The following is a 21,841-nucleotide window of genomic DNA, read 5'->3' as shown; positions in this document are numbered from 1 at the left end:
TACCCTATAATGACAAAGTGAAAACAGAATTTTAGAAATGTTTGCAAATGTATGAAAAAGGAAAAACTGAAATATCACATCAGCATATGTATTCAGACCCTTTGCAACAACACTTTAGTGAAATTTAATTCAAGTGCCTCCCATTTCTCTTGATCGTTGCTGAGATGTTTCTACACCATGCTTGGAGTCCACCTGTGCTAAATTACGTAAATTGATTGGACATGATTTGGAAAGGCACACACCTCTATAAAAGGCAACACAGCTGACAATGCATACTGTATCAGAGCAAAAGTCATATGGTCTAAAGAACTGCCTGCAGAGGAGCTCAGAGACAAGATTATTTCAAGGCTACGAAAATAATTCTGCTGCCCTGAAGTTACCCAAGAGCACAGTTGCCTCCATAATTGCCAAATGGAAGAAGTTTGGCACAACCAGGACTTCTCCAAGAGCTGGTCACCTAGCCAAACTGAGCAGTCATGCGAGAAAGGGCCTTAGTAGGAGAGGTGAACAAGAACCCAATGGTCACTCTGACTGAGCGCCAAACATCCTGTGTGTATAAAGTACAAAGTTCCAGAAGGACAGCCATCACTGCAGCCCCCAGATCTGGGCTTTATGGCAGAGTGGCTATACGGAAGCCTCTCCACAGTGCAAAACACATGAAAGCAAAAAAGCGCATGAAGGAGACTCCCTGTGAGGAACAAGATTCTCTGGTCTGATGAAACCAAGATTCAACTGTTTGGCCTCAGTTCTAAATGTTATCTCTGGAGGAAACCAAGCACCACCCGTTGTGATGTGTAAGCCCAGGCCTGTTGATAAACATAACAAATTGTAGGATCCTATAATCCTATTCCCAATGCCTTAAGGTTGTGACCTTTGCCACACATACAGTAAAGAAATATATACAAAATCAATGTCTTGATAAAGACAATATAAAGTGCAACTTGTTTTTTTCCTTCTTTATACTCCAACAGGTTAAACGGGTTCCATTTTGTGTTGGGCCGCATTCATAGCCGCCTGGAGCCACAGATTGGACAAGCCTGGTCCTGTATATTTCAGTATGAGATGATGAGTGGGAGGATTGCAGCTGAACCCTAATTTCTTGATCTCTCTGAGAGCATGGAGCGTAATCTCCTGATGTCACTGACTCCGCTCAATGCATTTCATCACAGGAAATTTCATCAGGAGCTGTCAGCGCTGTTCTTAGTACACATCAGTGGTAGTTCAGCCTTTAGCATAGAATCACTTTGTATACATATCTTATATGTAAAGACCCAGGGGGAATGCCCCTCTGTCCCCCTAGCCCAGTCTTTCCTTGACTCCTAGGATACAAACATACATCTGTATATTACTAGAAGAGATTTCTATTAATCATTCAGCCACCTTTTAACGTACATGTACTGCGGCAGGTTAGCTCTATTGCGCAAAATCACATACCTGTACGTGTTTTTGTGCAATAGCCACTAGGGGGCACGCACCGCCGGAGGCGCAATCTCATGCTGATTGGACAGAGGGGGAGCGGGTCTGCCGGCCACCTGCGATCGTTCTCGAGAGAGGCAGAACGGCGGTCTGCCTATGTAAACAAGGCAGATCGCTGTTCCGACAAGAGAGAAGATAGAGATCTTGTGTTCCTGCTAAGCAGGAACACGGATCTCTGCCTTCCCCCAGTCAGAGCAACCCCCCCACAGTTAGCAAGCACCCCCTAGGGACACATTTAACCCACATTTGATCTCTGTGGATGTTAACCTCTTCCCTGCCAGTGTCCTTACTGATCACTGTATTAATGTCACTGGTCCCCAAAAAAGTGTCAGGTGTCCGATTTGTCCGCCGCAATGTCGCAGTCCCGCTAAAAATCGTTGATCGCCGCCATTACTAGTAAAAATAATAAAATAAATAAAAATGCCATAAAAATATCCCATAGTTTTTAGAAAATATACGTTGATTGGGATTTTTTTTTAACAAAAATATGTAACAGAATACATATTGGCCTAAATTGATGAAGACATTTGATTTTTTAAAATTTGTTAATTGGATGTACTTTATAGTAGAAAGTAAAAAAATATTGTTTTTTTGGGGTTTTTTTTTTTCAAAATTGTCACTTTTTTTGTTTATTGTGCAAAAAATAAAAACCACAGAGGCGATCAAATACCACCAAAAGAAAGCTCTATTTGTGGGGAAAAAAATGGACATCAATTTTATTTAGGTACAGCGTTGCACAACAGCGCACTCGGTCATTAAGGGGGTAAAACCTTCCGGGGCTGAAGTGGTTAAAGCCTGTGAGCTTATTTCATATAAATCAAACCAAATCAGTTTATTTAAGTTGTGGTGTCATAGTTGTGGTTCTTGAGTTGTGAAAAGGAACAAAACTCACGTGATTTAAAAAAAAAAAAAAAGAAAGCGGCAACTGAATAAATTGACCTTGGGCTGTTTGACTCATACAATGACATTACCAGTTGATGTATTTAAAATATTGTTCTATAAAGGTTTTTCTTCTACTCGGATTCATATTGCGGGCTGGAAAATAGATAATCCAGCATGGCGGCAGCACTGTGTGACATTATACTTTGTTTCTCTACATATGTAACTTGTGTGGGAGAAGTTTCCTTCCTCTACTGCCATACCCTGAGACTGCAGCATAAAATTAACCCTTGAAATCCAAATTCCTATATGTCTTCTTCTAAAGGTTTAGTCATCATGGAAAGATGCAACATCAGTAGATTTGTGAGATTTGTTTTTTTTTTTTTTGCTTTCTTAAGTAAATCAGTTTTTTTTTTTTTTTTTTGTTCATTTTCTAAGAGAACTGTTAAGGTTTATTTTAAAGATAATATTATAAAGAGGTTAAAGAGGTTGTAAACCTCCTTTTGCAAGTTGTACCTATAGGTAAGCCCCTTCCTCAGAGCTAGGCTAGCTATCTAGCTGTAAGGATACTGTACTGTATTGTGTAGTTTTCTGAGTCATGTATCTTGAAATGCACCAAGTACGTTATTAAAAAAAAAAGAACTATTCAAAAGTACCATCTAAAAGCAGAAGCAGAAAGGAGCCTTTGATCTCCAAATCATGTGTCATCTTTGCTTCTTTGAGCATTAATTGCACCTTTTTAATGAAGTATCTGACAAAAACAGTCAAGCATTTGTTAAGCAAGTACTCCAATTATTAGTATCATTTGTGCATTGCAACAAATTAGGCATCCAGCCAAGCCCAGCTCCACAGAACTCAGCTTACATTGCAGTAAGGTCAATACACAAAGATCCATGAGTTGTTTTTTCTGCATTTGTTATTTATCTTCCTATAATTTTCCAATCAAAATGTAGAGTTTGCCTTTAAATATAAGGGTATTTGTTTTTCTTTACAAAAGACATACAGCAGTTATTTAACTCATAAAATCAGACATCCTTTGGCCTCCCCTAACAGTAGCCAAAAACTTGCAATATTTAAAAGAACACTAACCTTTTCAGTCGTTTTTTGTGACTTATCTGCTTTAGAATAGTTTTGGGCATGTATATTTATATGAGGAAATTAAAGTTTAAAACTAGAAGTGTGCATACATGCTAATGTTGCAAATGTCAATCTATACCAGCCTAGGGCCTTACTTGAATTCTTTAAATAACTTGCATTTGCATTGATTGTGTTTGTTTAAAAGATAGGCTGACGCTGAATGGGGTTGCCCCTTCTTTGTGAAAGCTACAGTTTCCCCCTGAGGTTGGGTTTTCTAGTGTTACAGAGAAACCACAGCAGCTTTTCAGTTGCCGCCTGTGATCACATTCAGAGGAATGAGCATTTCTCAGAACACGAAGCACTGGAAAGTGTGATGCTGAACTGAAGTAGTGGGTCAGTAACAAATGGGTATACTTTTTAAGTTGTAATTTTGTTTCTATAGGTTTTTCTCCACCCCAAACTCGCTCAACCTTGTCTTTATGGACCTTGCTTTGTGCAGTGGTGCACAGTCATGTTGGAACAGGAAGGGGCCATCCCCAAACTGTTCCCACCAACTTGGGAGCATTAAATTGTCCAAAATGTCTTGGTATACTGATGCCTTAAAAGTTCACTTCACTGGAACTAAGGGGCCAAGCCCCTGAAAAACATCCCCACACCATAAACCCCCCTCCACTAAATGATTTGGACCAGTGCAAAAAGCAAGGTCAATAAAGACATGGATGAGCGAGTTTGGGGTGGAGGAACTTGACTGGCATGTACAGATTCCTGACCTCAACCTGATAGAACACCTTTGGGATGAATTAAAGTGAAGACTGCGAGCCAGGCCTTCTCGTCCAACATCAGTGCCTGACCTCACAAATGCGCTTCTGGAAGAATGGTCAAACATTCCCAAAGACACACTTCTAAACCTTGTGGACAGCCTTCCCAGAGGAGCTGAAGCTGTTATAGCTGCAAAGGGTGGGCCAACTCAATATTAAACCCTACAGACTAAGACTAGGATGCCATTAACGTTCATATGTGTGTAAAGGCAGGTGTCCCAATATTTTTGACAATATAGTGTACATTTAATTGGCTTTGTGTCAAGCACTATACGTCATTGTAACTGAATTTCTCTGAAAATTAGTGTATAGTGCCAAGACCAAATATGGGTATCTAAGAGTGATGATGAAAATGAAGAAAAAAATCAATGGCATTTATGTCTGTTTTTTATATGTTATCTGTGGAAGAAAATGCAGGATGATTAGGCAGTATGCCACCTGAGCCTGGAGTATATGCATATTGGCTTGCTCCTATTTCACTCACTTCTCTGCATAGACAGCATTGTCTTTCTAGTACCTCCTCCATCTTCTTCTGTGCGTCTTTTACAGTGCGTCATTGCTGGGAACGGAAGCTAGGAGGATTAAAGCCAACTAATTGCTTGCTATAGACATCTGGTAAAACTGTAACAGCAGAGTAAAAGCACACACCACAACATTAACAATATATGATCTGCAATATTTTATTAATAATACTCACAAGATTGTTTTAACAATGTCGTTACAATTATACAACAGGTTTAAGCTGGGTACACCCACGCAGTTTGTTTTTGTTTTTTTCATTCAACGAGCAGGGCTCCCGCGATCGCTGCTGACACACGGAGAACCGGGATCTGTGTGTGTAAACACACAGTTTCCGGTTCTCTGAGGGGAGAAGAGACAGATCGTCTGTTCATACAGAGTATGAACAGCGATCTGTCATCTCCCCTACACAGTCCCCTCCCCCCCTTCAGTTAGAACGCACACTAGGGAACACAACCCCTTGATCGCCCCCTAGTGTTAACCCCTTCCCTGCCAGTGACATTTTTGCAGTAATCAATGCATTTTTATAGCACTGATCGCTGTATACTGTAAATACCAATGTCCCAAAAATGTGTCAAAATTGTCCGATGTGTCCGCCATAATGTCGCAGTCACGATAAAAATTGCAAAAAGTGCTCTGGTCAGGAAGGGGGTAAAATCTTCCGGGGCTGAAGCAGTTAAATAGACAGCTGAACACACGGAATGAAAGTTAGGCTTTACTATCTTCTTTCCAATTCACATTTACTCCAAGGGCTTTACTATTTTCCAGTAAACATGGATAATAAAAAATTTCACAATACAGTAAGCCAAGAAAAAAGAAATGTCCAGAAGGTATATTTTCTGAAAACTTCAAGCAACCAATTAAATGAGCTTACATATTGGGTAATGGGATAATTTGCCTATAATAGGGTGATATAATTGCTTTATTGCAGCTGTACATGAAGTGTCAAATTCTCAGTAGCATTGCGATGGGTAGAGATGATTTATGCAGAGCTTGACTTTTAAGTACTTTAATAAATGATGCTATACAACAGCATCTTTTGTATAAATAGCCTGGATTTCTTGGTAATTCTTTCAAGCAGTTAATACTGTGACAAACATGTTTTCTAGATAATCTGAGATATCATCACTACACAGCTACCTACTAAAGAGACATTTGCATTATGGTAATTAGATTAAAATAATCTTTATCTGTTAAAAAAGTGTAGCAATAACTCTCGGTGGAGCTGCTGGTTTAAAGCGGGCCTGTCCTCTTATCTCTTTACCCCTCTTAAATTGTTCAATCCCCTTGACACAGCTGTAGTGCAGTGTTGTAATGATATGAGTATTGACTTTAACCCACAATATACACTTATGTTTATATATAAAGGTGTGATCCAAGGCCCAAAGATACACCACTCAGCGCCAAGGAACCAAGCAGCTCCGAAACAGTAATGAAGCAAAGAAGAAATAAATTAATATAAAAGTAACACCAATTTGCTGTCACAAAAAAGTGAGACTAGAGCAGCAGCCGTTTAAAAATATAGAAACATCATCATAAATAGTGGCATACCATAATCAGCAAAATATGACTATAATAGTACACTAAAAACAGCGCTAATGTTGAGCTAAAACGGGTTGTATGTGGCCAACTTCACAAAAAAAGTGTCTTTTAAGAGAGAAGGGCAGTAAGCATAATAGTTCAGAAGTGTTCATAGGTGATCAGAGTGAAGAAATTCAGTGTGCACCTTCCACCGATCCATCCACTTCCACCCTGTGAGAACACGCTCCCCTCAGGGGGTTAAACTCACCAGAGCTTGATAAACACAAGCATCCAAGAAAGGAGATATCCAAACTCAAGGCAACTGTCAGCAACCCTCCGGAGGGATCCAAGACGATCAGGGCTCATAAATCACCAAACAACAAAAGAAAGGCGCACATAGCGTAATCCTGTTTATTATTTAAAACCCTTCACATCACACAAAGGCCCCCCCTTCAAACATTATACGTACATTGTTGTTGCAATCCAAAGAGCACATCAAAAGGAAGCATCAGACACAGCACTTCACCCAAGTAAATTCAGCCGGTTCAGCCTCCCAAGTAGCAGACTCTAACTTCCTGGTTGTGATCCAGGCTGTGGTGGAGCGCAAGCGTCACTTCCGGCGTCGTGTAGGCCACTCCCTGACGCGTTTCGTCATATCCTGACTTCAACAGAGGGCGTATGTTTATATTTACCTCTACCTGGGTGTCTGTAGCTCCACCTGCAGGAGAAATAACAACACTGCACACAACTTCAATAATAACCAGAAATAACTTCTTTCTTTGAGTAAGTAGTATATTTATATAAAGGGTTATTACAATGACTACACTATCACACCAACGTAGTGCAGTAGTATAGTAAATAGTTATGACAATTGGTAACATACACAAATATACCTAATTGTATATATCTATACCAGGGAGCTCCCCCTGCTCTAAACTGTAAAGTCACTATCTTTGGTAACTAAATGCAGAGCCCTGCAATGAAAAAGATAGTCTTGACATCTTCAGTCTTCGCTAGCTAAGAACTTGTAATTGTAATCCACAAGGGGTTCCTCTTGGGTGTTGCGCAGTGTAAGGTAATACACTAAGGCAATTATAATCCGGCAGACTGACTAAGTATTCTTATATGTAGAAGACAAACCTCTAGCATCCGCTCTTGAATACTGAAGTCTATGCAGATGTACTGTTTTCCAATTTAACTTGTTCTGTGGGACTATCAGTCCCAGCAACATTCTGTAACAGTTCTAAGTGTGTGTGTGTGTAGTATTAAACAAACTTCCGGGTGTTAACCCTCTCACCACACGGGATCCAGGCAGATGGATATCTCCGTTTCAGCAGTTCTCAGTCCGTATGGAGGCACCACCACGTCGTCACACTGTTCCGTTCACTAACGACCAGGAGTCCTCGGTTATCTCCCCACGGGTCTCCGGAATGATCACTTCTGCTGCTCCAGCACACTGTGACACGACGGCAGGATCCTTGCAGCTGCTCCGCTCCTTCACAAAGTAGGCCACAACCCTGTAGGACACACACACCCACACAGTCCTGCTGGCAGGCCACGCGTCCCAGGAACAAGAGACCTAAGATGGCCGCTCCTTACCCTTTTATATCCTCCCACAATGCAGTTCAGTTCTCCTCTTGTCCAGGAGCATTGTGGTTGGGTCACAGCTAAAGTTCCGAAGTAAACAATCAATCACTTCCATGTCACTTAATCATGAAACGTAAAAGTATTGTACCTTTTCAATTATCCACAAGATGGCACTATAACAACTTATGTACTGCATAACACACATATGGCTAAAAACAAAAGTTGTCAGCGCTACAAAAGTATAATTCCACATACTAATTTCTGATGCCACTGGTTTTCCCTCTGTAATTGGTGGAATAGTCATATATAATTGTCTAGTGAGCAGGATGCGAACGTACTGCCTGTTTGGATCATTTCTACATTGGAAGCCTTGACAGACTTTGGAAAGTCAGAGAGCCATGTTACAGCTTCTCTTCTACCCCTGACTAGGGAGGTGAGATTACCTTCAGTGATCTGCCAAATTAACTTTCCGTGCAGAACCATGATGATTAAACCAAAGATAAACTGTAATGCAAGTACCAAGTTCCTTTGTAACTGCCTATGTATAGCATATTTATCCATGCTTGAAAGAGAAGATAAAAATGGCACCAGCTTGGAAACTGCATTGGAGTGGTTTCTGTCCTGTGGTACTAGAGTTTTAGTCCTTAAGCATTCAGTAGGTCTTTTGGATCACTGAACATGGCCATAGCAGAGCAGTTCTAGAAGATGTCAGTTAATAGTAGTCATCAATCATTGTTACTAATTGATACATTACAACTGTCTATCTGCCTATGTATTCCAGGCGCAGTGTCAAGACCTACGTAAGAGGAAGCAGCTGGAGTTACAAATACTTTCAGAACCCATCCAGTGTTGGGAAGGAGAAGACATTAAAATCCTTGGAAATGTTGTGTATATGTCACAAGTAATGGTACAATGTGGAGGAAATGAGGTATGTGACATTCAGTTGAAGTTTCGGCTTGCTCATTATTAGAGCTTATTGCTTTCTGCTTTATCTCTCCAATATACTGTATGTATTAGGCGGAGTGACCTTAACTCATGCAGTGCATAAGACTAACATGCCATCCTAATATGGTCTCCTGCAGCACATCAGATGATGTGCAACCGGGCTCTGATTCCTGTACTAGAAATCCTTTTATGTTATAAGATTTTCCCATTTGCCTCCTGAAAAAAAAAAATACCACAGAGGACTATATAACGATACAGTAAAACCTTGGATTGCGAGCATAATTTGTTCCAGAAACATGCATGTAATCCAAAGCACTTGAATAGCAAAGCGAATTTCCCCATAAGAAATAATGCAAACTCAAATGATTCATTCCACAGCCATTTATTCATAGGTCCTTCAGTTTATAGTCCATATTAAAAAATTATAGCAATGTGACCAGGTTGTGTAACCATAAAATGTCCATCCACAAATGGAAGCCTCCACAAGGGGATTAGAAACAAAATCCCGCAGGAGCTACAGAGTATAAAAGAGAAGAGAGGCGCCTTTAAGTGTAGCAATATGTTGCTAAATGTTGTACCTTCTATAAATGTAACCATATTGCTAAACTTAGAGGCACCTCTCTTCTCTCTTATACTCAGTTGTGACATGACACTACTTGTATATCAAGACATCGCTTGTATATCAAGTCAAAATGTATTTAAAAATGTTGCTTGTCTTGCAAAACGCTCTCAAACCAAGGTTTTACTGTACTCTTTTGTTTCAATTCTTCTGTATAGTTTCTAATAATTAGAAGGATACTTGTAATAAAGATATATTTTAAAGCCCATGAGTCAGATACAAGGCCCTCCAGGCCATTTCATGTGGCCCTCACACCTCTCCTGCAGCTGCCGCAATCCCCTCGTCTCTGCCCCCACCTTGTCTCAACAGTCAGCAGCAGAGAGGAGGATTCTCCATGCGCCCCCCCCCCCCCCCCGTCTTAGTAGTTGGTAGCAGAGAGGAACACAGGACCCCCCTTTTACAGATCCTGTGCCTCTCTGTGCAGCTGCAGCACCCTCTAATCTCTGCCTCTATGGTCTCAGCATTCAGAGGACTCCAGCAGCTGACTCGCGCTCTTCTCTGGTCCTCCTCCAGACCCTGCACTCCTTTCCAGCTCCACCCCCAGCTTCTTCCCGGTATCGGCACAAAGTAAGAGGGGTGGACTGTGATGTAAGAGAGGGTGGGGGACTTCTGACTGGTGGGGTGGGGTGCTCTGGACATCTGATTATAATTATTATGAAATAATACAATTCTAGGCCATATTATTGACAAGAAACTTTATTGGAGACTGCTTAGACAGAACACCATGGCTGAACCATGTTCTGTCTGAGAAGTCCCCAATAACGTTTCTTGTGGAGGATCCAAAAAATAATAAAAAAGTATGGGATTTTGAGTGAGGCAGGCTGAAACACAATATAGAAGTAAAGATTTATCAGCATAAGTGTCAAAATGCGTAATATTGTACATGAAAACTAAATGCTCAAAGCATATACAGCACCCTAAAATAATGAGTATAATGAACTTGGAAAACATTACATACATATAACCATAATGTAAAACAAAACCATTACATGTAAAAATGTAATGTAATAACGAGAAAGCAAATCTACATAGTACATAAGTGTGACAGAATAAACCTTGTGGTGTAAAAATAATTGTCCATAAAACCAATGCTGGAAATGGGGACTGCATCCCTAAAAGCTTGACGTGTTTCATCGATAATCTGACTCATCAGGAGCGGATGCTAGAGTATCTGTAGATAATAAAAGATGGTCTGAATAAAAACCCATGTTGTGGGAAAGTTATATGTAAAAATTGTTAAATAGATGGTCTAATCCACAAACTTACATCGCATTGAATGTTAAACCCGAGTGATACTGGTGTGCAAGAGTCACCATATTGGCCCCCCCCGGGAGCTGAGGTGTTGAAATCCGCCGGAACACCAGACCCACACAAAGGCGCCCCCAACAAGTTGAGGATATACAATATGATTGTTATGCCAATATTGGCTGCCAAAAGCTGTAAGATAAATATAACATGTTGGATGTAGCAGTCTAGGTAGCACTGTGACAGACAATACAGTGTAAAAGAAAGACTATCTCATGGAAGTGCAAACAAGATGAAAATTTGTGATCTATGAGAGAGGAAGTGTGAAATGAAGTGTAGGCTAAGATGGACCTATGAGTGTTGTGCATGAGAGATATAGAGAAGATTGAACAGAAAATGGAAAAAAGTGGATGATCCCAGCAATGTGCGACTCTCCTTTTCAGACTTGCATCATCTGCTACAGGAGCGTGAGTGGGCTCCGTGATGGTCTGCACCTTCCCTTCACAGCTTAAGTCCTAATTTATTACTAAAACCATTAATAATTGAATGCAGAGGCAATTATTTAATAAGATAAAGAGTAGTTAAATTTATAGAGTCTTACAGATACAACCGGCCCTTTGAAGGCACCCATAAGTCCTCATGCACACTGGACGTTTTTACAGCAGCTGTTTTTGGCTTCAGGCATTTTTTTTCTGCAGCCAGTAAACTCTCCAGCATGTTATCCTATGTGTCTACGCACAGTGTTTTGTATATGTTTTTATGATTTTTGTTTAGGACTGAACAATATTTTAACCTTAAATTAATATTTTAACCTTTAATTAATATTTTAATCTTTTTTTTTTTTTTTTTGTGCCAGGTAAACAAATAATTGCATATAAATTTTCATGTTTGCCAATTGCAGCCAATTGGTGGTGCACTTAAGCCTGTTCTTTGTCACTCCTGCTGAGTCATATATTACCATTCTGTGAATAGTGTAATAAGGTCACTTTTTAACATACCCATATGAGTCAGAGTACAGAGTCATCTGAATTAATCAGCAAAGACACAAATTATTTCTTGAGCTGGTTACATATAGTAAAAAGCACTGTGGGTGTTTAGACAGTGGCAGTAAAAAAGTAAACCTTAAGTGGTGTCTTTTTAATAGAATGCTCTGAATTTCATTTTGCAGTGTTTTATTATTTTGTAAAATAAAGATTGCGTTCATTAAATGAAGAAAAAAAAAAATGTAGTTTTATAAATTTGATTAGACGGTTACATTTCCTCAGTGACTGTTGATTCTTTGCTCGTATGTGTTTCAATATTCCTGTTTAGAGACTAGCTGTAGGACATGTCTTTACTGCCAAACTAATTGTTGTTCTTCTCTTTTATACTAGGAAAAAGATGAGAGGTATTTCATGCTGTTTCCAAGTGCACTTCTAATGTTGTCTGCTAGTCCTCGAATGAGCGGCTTCATTTATCAGGTAACATACAAAAATGGCTTGCATTCCCTAAATGGGTATTCTAGGGCTACACACATCCTGGCTGCTGGGTCATCATGTAAACTTGAAAAAGTCTACTGGTGACCATGTCAACCTGCCTATAAGTCTCCAACTACAGTGAGTGACTACTGTGCATTGCTTGTAAGCAGGGCCTGGTTTACACTGTATTGTGTGTCGTATGACGTATACTACATGTCAGAGTGTAGGAAAGCCAGGATCTGCTTCCTGGCAGTACACACTGGTCACCCATTTGGTGAATAGTCTGAGTGGGGAAGCCTTGTGATCAATGATGTGCTATGCACATGATTTCCCATATAATAGTCATTAAACAGTATACCATCATGAATGACATGATTATGGTGGGGGTGTCATATATATGGCTGCTCCAGGGAGTGGATGTTGGATGAATTGTATATATGGTTGCTGTGGTGGGAGACAAAGAAGCTTGTGTATATAGCTGATATATACCGTGTGGCTGCTATGCTGGTATGAGAACTGTGTATATGGCTGTTGTGGAGCGGTGTGTGTGTGTGTGCGGGGTGTTTATGGGACTGTATATACTGCTGCTGTGGTGGTGGTGAGGTTGGGGGGGGGGGGTGAAGAAGGTGGCCTGGACTGTATATATGGTTGCTTAGGTGTGTCTGTGGCCCCTGTTGTGGTGGTGGGTTTGCAGAACTAAGGATCAGGGCCCCTGGTTCAAATCCCAGCCAGGACACTGTCTTCATGGAGTTTGTGTGCTATCCCTGTGCGTGCTTAGACTTTCTCTGGTTATTCAAGTTTCCTCCAAAACATGCTAGTAGGTTACTTGGCTTCTGTGCGAACTGGCACCAATATGTATGTGTACGTATGCATATTACATAAGGACTGTAGATTTCCTTGAGGCAAGGGATTGATATGAATGCAAAGTATGTAAAGCACGCTTAAAATTGGCAGCTTTTATATAAATACCTATAATAAAATTAAAACTAAATACAGTATATGAGATGGGTGTGTGAGAGAGGGTGGATGGAAAACTCTCTGTACGTGTCTGCTGAGGTGAAAAATAGAACTGTGTTAAATCCACTTTTCACCTTTGCTGACTTTGCTGAATTTTGTATTCTTGTATAAATTTTGTGAATGAACTGATAAACGTTTTTAGGCATGCATCTGTTTCATGTCAAGATCAGGGTGCAGCCTCTTGGTTGTCAGCTGTAGGCTTGATCTCCCTTATTGCCTTTTAATTTAAAGTGGTTGTAAACCCTTACATATACTCAGTGAAGTGACTATCCTCAGGTGATACACAAAACAAATCCTCCTACATAAGTAGTACCTGTTTATCTGCAGCCATTTCTTCTCTACATCTGTTTAAAGTCCAGATTTTATAAAGCTTGTTTTAGCTTTCAGAAAATGGGGCAGAGAGCTGAAGTTAACCACTTTCCGCCAAGAGGACGTACATGGACATCCTCTCGTTTCAGTGGTTATACCGGGTTGAAGCCTGCACCTACAATGAGCTGGTGATTCTGAACAAGGCAGAAGTGATCTGAGTGGCTTGCTAATTAGCCACTCGATCACTTCTGCGAGTGGCGGAAGGGGCTCCCATCACGGAGGCCAGGAGCGATGCGGCAATGACTGCCCTGTACAGAGAGAGAGGAACTGACGTCGTTCCCCTCTCTCTGTAACTCTGGAAACCGGGAGCGGCGAGCAGTTCGTCACTTATGGTTCCGTCCCTTTATTTACCTGGCCAGCAACGGCCAGGTAAGTAGCCGATCTGCCCGATCTGTGTCTGATCGGCTACATGGAAGGCCAGAGGAGAGACTTATCTCTCCATAAGAGGACCTGTCATGACCCATGCTATCACAAGGGATGTTGTTCATCCCTTGTGATAGCAATAATGTTAGTACAAAAAAAAATAGTGTAAAAAAAATTATTATTGTTAAAAATAAATTAATAAATGTAAAGCGCCCCGGTCCCACCATATTTACGCGCAAATGCAAACGCATATATTACTCCCGCACATATATGTAAACGGCGATCGAACCACACATGTGAGGTATTGTCGCGAACGTCAGAGCGAGAGAGATAATTCTAGCACCAGACCTCCTGTGCAACTCTAAACTGTAAAGGTGTTTAAAGCATCGACTATGGAGAATTTTAAGCACTGTAGTTTGCTGCCATTCCACGGGCAGACACAGTTTTAAAGCATGACAGGTTAGGAGTCTATTTACTTGGCGTAACATCATCTTGCACATTATGCAAACAAATTGAACTAACTTTAGTGTTTTGTTTTTTTTTAATTAGTGAAAGTGTATTTTTCTTTATCGTACATCATGGGACACAGAGCCTTAAGTAATTACTTAATGGGTTATAGGCCACCTTCAGGTGCTGACACTGGTAAACCCAATCAAAGGAAGTTTACTCCCCTATATACTAAATTTATGACCGTCTTTGACAACGTCTGATGATGAAACGCGGAAGGCGGAGTCACGCTCACACGTCATACCCGGAAGAGCCGGCTGGAACGCAAGGTGGGACGCACGTTCGGATTCGATTCCCGATCCCTTCCTTTGCACCCAGCCGTGGTCATAATGTTTTTAAACTTTTAAACTTTGAATAAACTGGACGTACTTCACTATGCAAGCCCCCTGTCTATTTCTATGCGGGAGGAGGATCTAGCAGTACGGAGGTGGATAGTAGTGGAGATACCTGGACCTGGATCAGCAGAAGGGGACCCTCATCACCAGTGTAATAAAAGAAACTCACGGAGCAGTAAAGCCTAAGAGGGACATTCATCACAGGCAGTCATCTTGAGACACCCACTCCTCTGCCTAATACCCCCTAGGGGGTGACAGATTCTGGTGAGTGGGGGAGCACGGGGGGAGCACTTGGAGTCACCAGCTTCTACATGCACAGAAGTCACCTTTTACCACTCCTTGGGCATTTGTAAATGCATGTCAACCGATCCTGACGTTTTCAATATCCCTGTCTCTAAAAATAAGACATTCTAACCCTGTTTGAGTCCATCACAGGGACTTTTTTCACAGATGTGTATTCATATTTGGTACTTTTTATTTTGAGTGTCAATGGTTTGGATTTCTATTTTTATGAATTTTTTATATATGAATTTATTATATATGAATTTTGGGATTGTATCATAGAGGTCTAATGCACTTTGGTTTCACTTTATGCATAGTGCACTTTAGTCACCATATATATTAGGGATATGTGGTAACCTCACACGGATACTGTTAGCCCCCAAATAGTGTGGTTTGTCACGGACCCCAACAATATTACAGGGGGCTACTTAATATTAATTTTTCAAAAGTTTTGGTTAGTTTGATATGATTTGATATGTTGTAAATGTGTAGTTTTGCAATGGAGGTGGGGCAAATTTAAACCAAACCCATATATTGTAATATTCATTTACGCAATACAGAGGAATTGCACGTTCACTTTAAAGAATCACACTTTTTCACTAATTTTATTTATTTATGGCACAAGGGTAGGGGTACATTCACCTAAGGGATACACATTTAGCTCTTTTCGTTTTATATATTTTTCTTATATGTTTCTGTGATTTTTAATTAACATCTAATGGTATAGGGTAGCGCCAATTCCCCAGATCTCTTCTTTTATTACTCCCCTATATAACCCCTCCTCCTTCCAGGAGCACATCAGTTTTTTTTCTTTGTTTCTGTTACATTTTTTTGTAAATGAGTACGTTTTCTTCTTCAGTGACAGGCACTGATGGGCACTGATAAGGCGGCACTGATGGGCACCGATGAGGTGGCACTGATGAGGTGGCACTGATGGACACTGATAGGTGGCACTGATGGGCACTCGTAGATGGTACTGATGGGCACTCATAGGTGACACTGATGGGTACTTATGGGTAGCACTGATGGTTACTTATGGGTGGCACTGATGGGTGGCACTGACACTAATGGGTGGCATTGCTGGGCATCCCTGTTTTGTAATGTGCCACAGAGGTGCCAGTCAGTGCCCATTTGTGGGCACTGATTGGCATATTTTGGGCATATTTTTTCACATGTGGATGGCCATGGGGGATGTACCTGGCCATCCACATGCTGGGGTCTTCCTTGGGGATCCTGGGGGCTTCCCTGGTGGTCTAGTGTGGGCACCTGAGGGAGGGCTGCGCCGATAAACAATCGGCGCAGACCCCCCCCTGTCAGGAGAGCCTCCGATCGGCTCTCCTCTACTCACGTCTGTCAGACACGAGTGAGGAAAAGGGATATAGGGAAAATGCTGCGCTACCTAGTGAAACAAACTAAAAAGCTACAGCAGCTAGCACACAAACAAACCAAGTCAACTCAAAGTGAAAATAATACAGTGCAGCGCTAAGGCTACATACATAAATGGAGATCGTATGCACCTGTGAAAATATAAATTGTAGTGACAAAAGTACAAATATACAAGCAGTGGCCTGCTGAAAGTGTTCAAACCAATAACTATATTAAAGTGACAAGGGACTAAAGTCCATGAGTAGTGAAGTGAATTAAAGTCTTCTCCAAAAAAGGGGGGGGGTACCATATATTCAGAACATATATGCACACTCCAGTGGGAAGGCGACAATAGATACCACAGCATACAGATCTTCAATAGGAAAAGTTGGATACCCTTACCAGATCCGTAGGACGCACCTGCCGTATAGCAGTACGTCTATTAGGCATAAGTGGATAGTCTCCCTGGGGTGTCCAGCCGAATATCGTCCTCTAGGTCTCAATCACCGATGAGGAGTGGTTGTCCCGGGCAGGCGTTAGACCACTGATGCGCACGATCCCAGATCTGTAGGACACACCTGCCGTATAGCAGTACGTCTATTAGACATAAGTGGATAGTCTCCCTGGGGTGTCCAGCCGAATATCGTCCTCTAGGTCTCAATCACCGATGAGGAGTGGTTGTCCCGGCCGGGCGTTAGACCACTGATGCGCACGATCCCTGGTTCCAGAACGAATTGGTCAGGAGGAAATGGTTCACAGTGGGCCCATGAGGAAAGAAAAAAGGGAACTCCACATAGTGTAGGTCAAAAAATTGGGTTTTTAATAATAAAAAGCCATACAGGATAAAAGTGATCACAAAGCAAATAAAAAATATAAAAATGGCAATGTGGGAAGCTAAAAAGCTTTTTAGCTTCCCACATTGCCATTTTTATATTTTTTATTTGCTTTGTGATCACTTTTATCCTGTATGGCTTTTTGTCATTAAAAACCCAATTTTTTGACCTACACTATGTGGAGTTCCCCTTTTTCTTTTCTCATGGGCCCACTGTGAACCATTTCCTCCTGACCAATTCGTTCTGGAACCAGGGATCGTGCGCATCAGTGGTCCAACGCCCGCCTGGGACAACCACTCCTCATCGGTGATTGAGACCTAGAGGACGATATTCAGCTGGACACCCCGGGGAGACTATCCACTTATGCCTAATAGATGTACTGCTATACGGCAGGTGCGTCCTACGGATCTCGTAAGGGTATCCAACTTTTCCTATTGAAGATCTGTATGCTGTGGTATCTATTGTCGCCTTCCCACTGGAGTGTCCATATATGTTCTGAATATATGGTACCCCCCCTTTTTGGAGAAGACTTTCATTCACCTCACTACTCATGGACTTTAGTCCCTTGTCACTTTAATATAGTTATTGGTTTGAACACTTTCAGCAGGCCACTGCTTGTATATTTGTATTTTTGTCACTACAATTTATATTTTCACAGGTGCATACGATCTCCATTTATGTATGTAGCCTTAGCGCTGCACTGTATTATTTTCACGAGTGAGGAAAAGCTGATCAATGGCTTTTCCTGTTTACATCGTGATCAGCCATGTTTGGACATGGCTGATCACGTGGTAAAAAGCCTCCGCCGGAGGCTCTTTACCGAGATCGGTGTAGCGGTGTGTCAGACTGACATACCGCACCACCGATCGACGCGATGCGTGCCCCCATGGGCGTGCGGCGGCTGTTACCCTGCAGGGCGTCATATGACGCCCAGTCAGGATAACTGAACCACCGCCCGGCTGTCATTCTGCTATAGGCCGGGCGGGAAGTGGTTAAGGAAAAAATGTTGTCATGCCTTAAAATCTGCACTAGATGGAGTCTATGCACATACCTTACTCTGTTGTCTCACTGTTTTCTCAGTCCGTGTCTGGCTGCACAGCGTGTGGAAGGAGATTTTGCAAGGTAAAAAGATCTGCAAAAAATGTCTTTTGACAGCAGCGCTGCACCCCCCTTACATTACCCCCCCTGCCGTGGGGGATGCGGAAGGTCCCGCTATTTTCCCGCTAAAGTTTGCTACTGTGGTTGTATTTTTACACACGTCTGTGCCTCACTGCAGGAGGCTCTGCCACCCCTCCAACCCCCCCCCCCTCGTGTTGGGTCTGGGACCCGAAAAACACCACGCTCAGGTGCCGGAAACATTTTAAATAAGGGGGCGGGATTTTTTTAGAGGGGGCGGGGCCTATTGCAGGTGCCGTAAAACGGCTGAACTTTATAGCAGCTTTAAAAGTCATGACTACTTTCAGCAATTTAGTGCAATGTTTTTGTACTTAGGACTATGCCTCCAAAAAAAGACACCACAAAAGCTAAAAGAGTAAATGTTTCATACCTAGGCGTTGGGATTTCCAGCTATATTTCCATGCTGTCATCTTTGCCTGAATTACCAATTATGGCAACTCGGGGTGAGCCATTGGAGCAAATTGATGGTGCAGCTGCCTCTCACATCTCATTACCTGTATACGTGACTAAAGATGCCCTTTCCTCCTCCCTCCAGGGTCTGGAAGAAAGATTAGCAGCTTTAATCGCATCCTCCATTCAAATGGATAGAAAGCGTACTAGGTCCCTCTCTCCCGCTTCAGCTTTGCAAGGGGAACAGTGGGCACACGATGGGGTTTTACCCTCAATCGATCAGGAAGAGAAACAAACCGATGATTCTTCTGCAGAGGAAACAATGGTAGATGAACCTTTTCCAGCTTCTCAATCTGAAAAATTGCTGATACAATCTTACATAAATGGTTCGTCCACTTTCATGCTGCCTCTAACAGTCTCATGAAAACTTGACTTCTTCCTTAGGTTCTTTAAAACCTTCCCATCCTTTGAATGCGTTTCCTGCACATGCATTACTTGAACAGCTTATTTTTGCAGAATGGGATAAACCGAATATACATTTTCTCCCTCCTAAGAGGTTTTCAATTCTCTATCCTCTGGAAGAGAAATTCTCCAAAAAATGGAAAGTATCAGCAATTGACGCTGCGATTTCCAATGTGAATAATAACTTAATGTGTCCTGTAGACAATGCAAAGATGCTTAAAGATCCAACAGATAAGAAGTTGGAATCCCTGCTAAAATCATCTGCTTTTTCTATAGCAGGTGCTGTCACTCAGCCCGCAGTCGCCGCAATAGGTGTCTGCCAATCCCTAAAGGACCAATTTAAACAGGCCCTTAGAGAGCTTCCTTCACAACAAGCTTGGGATTTGGCTGAACTACCTAAGGCATTCTGTTTTGCCATATATGCCATTAAAGACTCTATTCACCAGGCATCCCACCTTACGCTTATGCTTGTACATATGCGCAGAATCCTGTGGTTGAAAAATTGGTCAGCTGAAACCATGTAAAAACCTCCTAACTAGGTTCTCCTTTCATGGGGAGCGACTGTTTGGAGAAGACTTGGATAAATATATCAAGACAATTTCTGCTGGGAAAAGTACTTTTTTACCAGTCAAAAGAAAATATAAACGCCCTTCTTCATTTAAACGGGCTTCCTCCCCTGCGCCAGGGTCTTCCGCCTCTAGGCAGTGGTGACAGCCTCTGCCGTCAGACTCTAGAGGAAATCCTCACGGTCAGACCCAGGCTCAAAAGAAGCCCTGGGGTAGGACATCTGCAAAACAGAATCCTAAAGCCTCATCATGAAGAGGCAACCCCCCTCACCAAGGTGGGGGGAAGACTTCTGCAATTTTCAGAAGTCTGGAAAAAGGAAATTCAGTAACGATGGGGTACAAGCTGGAATTTCGGGACTTTCCATTGTCTCGTTTCCTGAGATCAAGCATTCCCAAAGATCCAGAGAAAAAACAATCTCTGTTTCAGGCACTAGACCGATTTAATATCTCAAGGGGTGATCATACAGATACCCACAAAAGAGCAAGGTCTAGGGTTTTTATTCAAATCTTTTCATGGTACCAAAACCAAATGGAGACGCCAGACCCATTCTAGATCTAAGAAAGCTAGATCAATTCCTGAAGATCTGCTCCTTTCGCATGGAGACAATCGGGTCAGTAGTTTCTATCCTTCTAGGAAGAGAACTTCTGGCATCAATCGACATCAGGGATGCATATCTGCATGTCCCTATATTTCCTGCTCATCAAAAGTTTCTACGGTTCAACCTAGAACAGCAGCATTTCCAATTTGTAGCCCTGCCCTTCGGGCTAGCCACAGCACCTCAGGTGTTCACCAAAGTGCTGGCCCCACCTCTAGCCAGGTTAAGAGCACAGGGCATAACAGTCGTAGCGTACCTAGACGATCTATTTCTTATAGATCAATCGGTGACTCGTTTGGAGAAAAGCGTATGCATTACCACTAACTATCTGAAAAGTTTGGGTTGGATTCTCAACCTAGAGAAATCTTCCTTAATACCGCTAAAAAGGCTGGAGTACTTGGGTCTGATCATAGACACAGCCCAGGAAAGGGTGTTCTTGCCTCAAGCAAAAATCAATTCCATAAGAGAGCTGGTGCTGAGGGTCAGGTCAAATCGCAATCCCTCCATTCGCATCTGCATCAGGTTGCTAGGAACCATGGTAGCTTCATTCAAAGCAGTTCCCTATGCCCAGTTCCATTCAAGACTGTTGCAAAACAGTATCCTGTCTGCTTGGAACAAAACAATTCAAGCTTTAGACTTACCAATGCGGCTGTCCCCAAGAATGGCCCAAAGCCTCACTTGGTGGTCATTAACCCAGAATCTGCTGAAAGGAAAATCCTTCAGATCAGTCATCTGGAAAGTGGTAACGACGGATGCCAGCCTTTTAGGCTGGGGAGCAGTACTAGAAAAGACAACTGTCTAAGGATGGGAGTAGAGAATTGGCAGGCGGACTACTTAAGTCGCCAGCGTTTATTCCCAGGGGAATGGTCTCTTTACCCCAACTCTATTTTGGGCTGTTTGTCAAAGATGGGGGACTCCGGACGTGGATCTTCTAGCATCCAAGTTCAACACAAAGTTGGTCAACTTTGTGGCCAGAACAAGGGATCCATTCGCATGCGGAACGGATGCATTAGTGACCCCGTGGGATCAGATCACACTGATCTATGCATTCCCCCCCTATTTAGTTGCTGCCTTGACTTCTTTGCAGGATCAAGCTGGAAAGAAAGCCGATAATTCTGGTGGCACCAGCATGGCCCAGAAGATCATGATATGCAGAAATCGTAAAGATGGCAGTGGAGGGCCCATGGTCCCTCCCACTACAGCCAGATCTGCTCTCTCAGGGACCGATATTCCATCCTTCCTTACGGTCTCTAAATTTAATGGCTTGGCTATTGAAACCCACATTCTAAAGAAACGTGGGCTTTCCGGGTCAGTTATCTCTACCCTGATTAATGCTAGGAAGCCAGCTTCCAGAACTATATGTTATAAAGTCTGGAAGGCTTATGTTTCCTGGTGTGAATCCAAGGGTTGGCACCCTCGGAGATGTATCATAGGCAG

General features: G+C 42.1%; 1 protein-coding gene across 3 annotated transcripts in view; it reads left to right on the top strand.

Moving 5' to 3' along the window:
* The window catches only part of ARHGEF6 (Rac/Cdc42 guanine nucleotide exchange factor 6), a 219,371-nt gene that overhangs the window by 111,619 nt on the left and 85,911 nt on the right, over positions 1–21,841 (top strand). For all 3 annotated transcript variants that reach the window (XM_073599229.1, XM_073599228.1, XM_073599230.1), the window contains exons 12-13: positions 8,659–8,805; positions 12,060–12,146. In XM_073599229.1, coding sequence (XP_073455330.1) covers positions 8,659–8,805; positions 12,060–12,146 — 234 coding nt within the window. The remainder of the gene's footprint in view (positions 1–8,658; positions 8,806–12,059; positions 12,147–21,841) is intronic.

The sequence above is a fragment of the Aquarana catesbeiana genome, linkage group LG09 (genome assembly GCF_042186555.1).
Source record: "Aquarana catesbeiana isolate 2022-GZ linkage group LG09, ASM4218655v1, whole genome shotgun sequence".
Classification (NCBI taxonomy): Eukaryota; Metazoa; Chordata; class Amphibia; order Anura; family Ranidae; genus Aquarana; species Aquarana catesbeiana.
The sequence above is the reverse complement of the archived record's forward strand: the minus strand, read 5'-3'. Positions and strand labels throughout refer to the sequence as shown.